The 7,608-nt window shown below is 40.6% G+C and overlaps 1 protein-coding gene across 1 annotated transcript; it reads left to right on the plus strand.

Moving 5' to 3' along the window:
- Positions 1-312: 312 nt before the first annotated feature.
- On the plus strand, positions 313-4,820 carry LOC308508466 (endogenous retrovirus group K member 13-1 Env polyprotein-like). The gene is made up of 2 exons (XM_081075171.1): positions 313-620; positions 2,451-4,820. Exon 2 carries the CDS (start codon positions 2,551-2,553, stop codon positions 4,111-4,113), a length of 1,563 nt encoding a protein of 520 aa, XP_080931297.1. The 5' UTR covers positions 313-620; positions 2,451-2,550; the 3' UTR covers positions 4,114-4,820.
- The last annotated feature ends 2,788 nt before the right edge of the window (positions 4,821-7,608 follow it).

Consider the following 7,608-nt stretch of genomic DNA (forward strand, 5'->3'; position numbering starts at 1 on the left):
GTTGTATGTTTTTTTCTATGGTTTTAGCAAAATAAGTATTGGAGATTACTAGGGTTAAGATAAAAATGTTAGAGGGAAATAGGTTTTATTTTATTTTATTATTTTTATTACAATTAATAAAAATATTAAATATTACAATCCATATTTTGAATATTAGTCCCTTGCAGGGAGCCATTGATGCGCCCCCCCCCAGGGCGTTTGTCTTAGAAATATTTGGCTGAGTTTCACAGTAACTTGCTTATCTAGAAGCTTACAAGAACAGGGAGGTTGGCTACATGTGAAGGTCAGCATGTTCCGAACGCCAAGAAACAAGGAAGATAAAAAACACAAAAGTCACCACATTCTGCAAATAACGGTGGGAATGTTCCTGCTTATGTGCTGTATAAATTGGCTGAGACAAATAAACTCGGGGCTGCTGGGTTCTTCGGGACTAGCAGTCCTCCCAACCCCATCTTTCGTTTCTGTCTCTTTTCTGTATCCTCACCCCCTCAGTCAGGTCATCTGCTCGACTGGCCGGCAGGCTCCGGCAAGTGGCGCCCGAACAGGGACCTGAAAACCTGGGACCACGGTAGAGGACACCGCTCGGGAAAAGCGCGCAAGTGACTCGGACACGTGAGTCGGTAAGGGAGCGGTTAGTAGATATATAGTTGGGAGTAAAAAATTATGGGGCAAGAGAATAGCAAAGCGCTATTTGTACAGGTCTTAAAGACCATGCTCCGTTCAAGGGGCACTAAGGTTAGCACCACACAGCTGCACTCTTTTCTGCAGTTTGTAGAGGAGGTTTGTCCATGCTTCCCAGAAGAAGGGACAGTTAGCTCGGAAACATGGACAAAGGTTGGAGAGAGAGTGCAGGATTATTATACTGCCCACGGACCTCAACTGGTCCCAGTAGAGACATTTGGGCTATGGACTTTAATTAGAGACTGCTTAGATCTTAGACATGAGGGCTGTAGGCTAAAAAAGGTAAAGCAGGCAGGGAATGTGGAGCTTCCCGTTTCTGCCTCTGCTCCGGAGGAAGGAGAGGAGGGGGAGGGAGCTCCGATATACAATAATGAACCTACTTATCAGAAAGTGCCGGATGAGCTATGGGAAGAATTAGATCTGCAAGATCAGGAAGGTTTGGAAGAGGCTGCAGCTAAGGTTGATAGGGGAAAATGTCCCCCAGTAGTGGCTGCAGCTCAAGAAAGCAGACAGCCTTCAGATCCAATTTATACACTTTCTCAGCAAATAAAAATTCTTCAGGGACAGCGTGTGAGGCTTAAGGTCAACAAAGAGGGAGAGAGTCGTCTCGGACCTCCCCAGGTGCCTTATACTGGAAAAAGCGTTTCCAGACCTCCCCTGATTGCTTACACCGGTCCATGAAATCCCAGGGGTAGGGATCCCCCTGTAAATAATTTCACTGCTCCGCCTCCTGAGGAGCCTCGCATATGGGATCCCCCATTCACCTACAGCGGTGATAATTCAACAAACTGACTTGGTAGAGTGGCTGTTTCTACCTAATAATTTTGTCAAATCACTCCCAACTTATTTGGAATTAATTTCAGAGCTTGTTTTATGAGCTCACACTTAAGTTCTTTATTTAAACGGAATCTAAGCTGATAAAATAGTAGTCCCGTTTAAAAAACAACAAATTATATACTTAAATACCCATTCTAAAATCTGGCAAGTTGCTATTTATGGATATTTTAAAATTATTGATAATCACTATCCAAAAAATAAATTGTTTCCATTCCTTCTAAAGACCAGTTGGATTCTCCCTAAGAGATTAAGTCCAGCTCCAATTTCAAAAGCTGTAACAGTTTTTACTGATGGGTCTAGTAACGACAGGACAGCGATAATAAGTAAAATAAATCAACAAGTCATTCAAACTAATTGCACCTCTGCACAGAGAGCAGAGTTACTTGCTGTATTAACTGCCTTATAGGATTATACTAAACCTTTAAATATTGTCTCTGATTCAGCTTATGTAGTTCACACAGTAAAAAACATTGAGATGGCATTACTGTCTAATAACTCAAGCCCGTCTCTCCAGTTTCTTTTTAATCAGCTTCAACAGGTGGTCAAAAACCGACAACATCCATTCTTCATTACTCATATACGTGCCCACACCTCCCTACCGGGACAACTGATGCGTGGCAATGCTGTTGCTGATTCATTGATTGCTAATGTTCTAATTACTGAGGCAACTGAGTTTCATTCTTTAACCCATACAAATGCTGCTGGCCTTCAAGCTCATTTTCCTATTACTTACAAATAGGCCAGACATATAGTTCAAACTTGCCCAACCTGCCAAATTGTTAATGTTTCTCAAGAGTACAGCAGATCGCTTTTGGCATCCTTCTGCCAGCCCCCAGGCCTTGGTTAAATGAAAGGACCCACTTACGGGTTCGTGACAAGGCCCAGACCCGGTCCTCATATGGGGCCGAGGATATGTTTGTGTTTTTCCACAGGATGCTGACGCCCCGAGGTGGCTCCCGGAAAGACTGATACGCCATGCGGAAAAATCTAAGAAGTGGAGGGACCAGCAGCCCCTAGACCCTGAAGACAGTGATGATGAGTCCAGTTGAATCTCCACAGACGCGCAGCTCCTCAGTGGTAACTTCTCAAAAGATGTTCCTGACCGTGCTGGTCCTGCTAGGCGCAGCCTCGAAGAGTCAGGGACAAGGGAATAACTATTGGACATACGTGCCTAACCCCCCATTGCTCCAACCGGCTGCCTGGGATCATCCAGAGATTCCTGTCTACACCAACAACACTTGGTGTATGGGTGGTTTTTCCAGCAGCCACATTCGTCCGACAAAGGCGAAAAACTTCAGTTTTGATGGCCTATCCACAGGGAGGCCCATTTGCTTCACAAAAAACCCCGGGGACAAGAACAACTGTCTCCTAGTTAACCTGACTCTATCCAGAAGGAGCTACTTGGTCCAGATAAACAGTCCCCTCAAGGATGGGGACAATGAGTTCCAACAAATCACCACCAATTTGACCAATTGGGAAGTTTGGATGACAGAACTCACAGGAGCAGGAGTGCCAAATATTACATCGGGAGCACCTGATTTCCCTGTTTGTGAACGCGACAACAACAACCATACGGGACAACCTGTATGGCTTAGGTGCCGTGGGACTAACGGTACGGTGTATAATACCAGTAACTCAGGGTATTTGATAAATTGGGGTCTTCAAAAAAAAGACAATATGGGAAAATTATATCTGGTAGAGACTCTATTAACTATGGACGGCGGCCCCATACAGTCTTATTTGTGGCGGTTGGTGGCCGCTATGGGGGGGGAGACTGGGGATCCACGAGGGAATGTACAGGTTGTACGGGTTAATGTTGGCTATTACAAAGTACAGGCCTGCGTGCCAGAACCCTATGTACTTCTAATTGAAAATGTGACAATAACTTCTGCCGAAAGTCATTGGAATGTTAGTTGTTATAATTGTACCCTTACTAATTGTGTTTATAATATCTCTGCCACTAACAAACTTGTACTCCTACATCAACCTTCTTTTGTAATGGTACCCGTAAACCTTACGGGTCCCTGGTATAGTGATGAGGGAGTTCAGCTATTCAAGCAAGTTACTGAATTGCTTTCACGCCCAAAACGCTTTGTAGGTCTCCTTGTAGCAGGTATTGCTGCCTTAGTTACTCTGATTGCTGCTGCTACTACCGCAGCTGTCTCTCTTTCTCAATCTATTCAGACTGCACAATATGTCAATCAGCTATCTGCTAATGTTACACAAACTCTTGCTATCCAAGAAGCTATAGATCAAAAAGTAGAAGAACGCTTAAATGCATTGTATGACACTATGTCTCTCATAGGAAGAGAGGTACAGAGTATAAAACTACGCATAAATCTGGACTGCCATGCAAACTTTAAACATATTTGTGTGACCCGAAAGGTTTATAATAAGTCTGATTATGGTTGGGATAAAGTTCAAAAACATCTTGCAGGTATTTGGCATCATGATAATGCCTCTCTAAATTTGATACAATTACATCAAGATATTCTAGCCCTAAGAGAAGCACCTCAGCTGGATACTTCCCTTGCCGAAATGGCAAAACAGATGGTTGAAGGGATACAATCCCGCTTCCCATCTCTTACAGCCTGACAACATGGAATAGGAGCCCTCATTGGACTTGCGGGCTTGGTGCTTCTTGGGTTACTGATATTTCCCTGTGTGCTTCAATTGATTATCCGAGACCTCTCAACAACTAAAGTCACCTTACATAGGTTGCTGTTACATACCAAAAGACAAAAACGCCCTGATACCATGCTATAACTCTCCGCGAGAGCAAAGAGGTGCCCCCATAAATAAGTGATTTTGCCGATGACGAGTAAGTCTCTCTCTTGGTACAGGACAACTCAAGCCAGGCGGCATCCGATAAAATAGGATGTGCATTGCCAAAGACGAGTAAGATCCTTTGATACAAGGTGAGACAACTTAAGACAGGCGTCACTTGGGATAAGCACCTTAGCTCTATAAAATAAAAAGGGGGGAGATGCAGGGAGCCATTGATGCGCCCCCCCCCAGGGCGTTTGTCTTAGAAATATTTGGCTGAGTTTCACAGTAACTTGCTTATCTAGAAGCTTACAAGAACAGGGAGGTTGGCTACATGTGAAGGTCAGCATGTTCCGAACGCCAAGAAACAAGGAAGATAAAAAACACAAAAGTCACCACATTCTGCAAATAACGGTGGGAATGTTCCTGCTTATGTGCTGTATAAATTGGCTGAGACAAATAAACTCGGGGCTGCTGGGTTCTTCGGGACTAGCAGTCCTCCCAACCCCATCTTTCGTTTCTGTCTCTTTTCTGTATCCTCACCCCCTCAGTCAGGTCATCTGCTCGACTGGCCGGCAGGCTCCGGCAGTCCCTTATCGGAGGCATTATTTGCAAATATTTTCTCCTTTTCAATTGGTTGCATCTTTAATTTGTTGATGGTTTCTTTTGCTGTGCAGAAGCTTTTAAGTTTGATATAGTCCCATTCACTTATTTCACTTTTATTTCCCTTGACCTTGAGGTCAAATTCGTAAAATCCTCTCTGAACCCAAGGTCCTACTTTAGTACCTATGTTTTTTTTTCTATGCAGTTTATTGTTTCAGGTCTTATGTTAAGTCTTTGATCCATTTTGAGTTAATTTTGGTACACCGTGACAGATAGTAGTCTAGTTTCATTCTTTTGCATGTGGTTTTCCAGTTCTCCCACAACCATTTATTGAAGAGGCTGTCTTTTCTCTATTGTATGTCTTTGGCTCCTCTGTCAAAAATTTTCTGCCCATATATATGTGGTTTATTTCTGGGTTTTCAATTCTATTCCATTGGTCTATGTGTCTGTTTTTCTGCCAATACCATGCTGTTTTGATTATTGTTACCCTGTTGTACAAGCTGAAGTCAGGGAGTGCGATACCTCCAGTATCATTCTTTTTTCTTAGGATTGCTTTGGCTATTCGGGCTCTTTTGTGGTTCTATACAAATCTGATGATTTTTTGTCCCATGTCTTTAAAAAATGACATTGGGATTTTGATGTGGATTGCATTAAATCCATATATTGTTTTGGGTAATATGGCTATTTTTTCTATGTTTATTCTTCCAATACATTGCAACAAAAAGAATAAAATACCTAGGAATAAAGTTAACCAAGGATGTAACAGACCTATACACTGAAAACTATAACACATTTTTAAAAGAAATGGAAAGACAAACCCAAAAGATTTTGCACACTGAAGGAAACCATCAACAAACAAAAAGACAACCTACTAAATTGGGAAGATATTTGCCAATGCTACACCTGGTAAGGGGTTAATATCCAAAATATATAAAGAACTCGTACAACTCAACACCAAAAAAATTAACAATCTGATTTAAAAAAATGGACAAAAGACCTGAGTAGACTTTTCTCCAAAAAGGACATACAGATGGTCAATAAACATATGAAAAGATGCTCAACATCACTAATCATCAGGAAAATGAAAATTAAAACCAAAATGAAATATCAGCCTACACCTGTCAGAATGGCCATCATCAATAAATCAACAAACAACTGTTGGTGAGGATGTGGAGAAAGGGAACCCTTGTGTACTATTGGTGGGATTGCCATTTGGTGCAGCCACTATGGAAAAGAGTATGGAGGTTCCTCAAAAAATTAACACTAGAACTGTCATATGACACAGCAATTCTACTTCTGGGTATTTATCTGAATAAGTCCAAAACATTAAATTCAAAAAGATATGTGCATCCCTATGTTCATTGCAGCACTGTTTATAATAGCCAAGATATGGAAACAACCTAAGTGTTCATCAATAGACAATTGGATGAAGAAGAGATGGTACACATATACAATGGACTATTTCTTGGCCATAAAAATAGTGAAATCTTACCATTTGCGACAACATGGATGGACCTAGAATATATTATGCTAAGTAAAATAAGTCAGACAGAGAAAGACAAATATATGATTTCACTTATATATGGAATCTAAAAAACAAGGTAAATGAACAAACAAAACAGAAACAAACTGATAAATACAGAGAGCAAACTGATAGTTGCCAGGTGGGAGGGAAGTTAGAGGGCTGGATGAAAAAGATGGAGGGATTAAGAAGCACAAATGTGTAGTTATGAAATAGTCATGGGGATCTAAAGTGCAGCATGGGGAATATAGTCAATAATATTGTAATAACTATGTATGGTGCCAGGTGGGTACTAGACTGTTTGGGAGGATTATATAAATATCTAACCACTATCCTGTAGACTTGAAATTAGTATAATATTGAATGTCAACTGTAATTGAAAAATAAAAATTAAAAAATAATAAAATAAAATAAAACCCATTTCCCTCTAACATTGTTATCTTAACCCTAGTAATCTCCAATACTTATTTTGCTAAAACCAAAGAGCAAATGTGTGTTTAAAGTTTTATTGATAGGTTTAAAGTGGAGTTGAACTGAATGAATTTGAATTGTGTGCCACTTTTCAGTTCTTTCTTGTGTTATTCCGAGATCCTATTGTGAAATATTTAGAACACAAAGTGTAATTGACTTTTTATACTAGCTGAGAAAGAACAATGGGGACTCATATCTAAATTAAAATGCATCTCACCTAGGTCTATAAAATGATCAACAGTACATTAAGTGTGAGAAACTCAGTTTTGGTAAGAGAAGTTGAGAAACTCAGATTCCCGAAAGTAAGGAGGCTTCAGCCAGGTAAAGCAGCTACCAAGAAAGATAACTGTTTTCTCACCTGTATTAGTTTCCTAGGGCTATCATAACAAATATCACAATTCGGGGGGCTTCAAACAACAAACATTTATTTTCATGGTTCTGGAGGCTAGAGATGGAGGTGGAGCTATAAAATAAAAGAATCTTGAGAAACATATCAACCAATACCAAAGTGTGGGTATTATTTGGATGCTGATTGAGCACATAAAACTGTATTTATAACACAATACTATATTTAATATTAAGAAATTAATGTTAATTTTAGGCCTTATTATAGTCTGAAATCAATGTTTGTCAGGGTGTGTTCCCTCTGAAGCCTCTAGGAGAAGGTTCTTCTTTGTCTCTTCCAGCTCCTGGTAGCTCTAGACTTTCCTTAGCCTCTGATAGCATGA

This window comes from Rhinolophus hipposideros (assembly GCF_964194185.1).
Source record: "Rhinolophus hipposideros genome assembly, chromosome: 2".
Lineage (NCBI taxonomy): Eukaryota > Metazoa > Chordata > Mammalia > Chiroptera > Rhinolophidae > Rhinolophus > Rhinolophus hipposideros.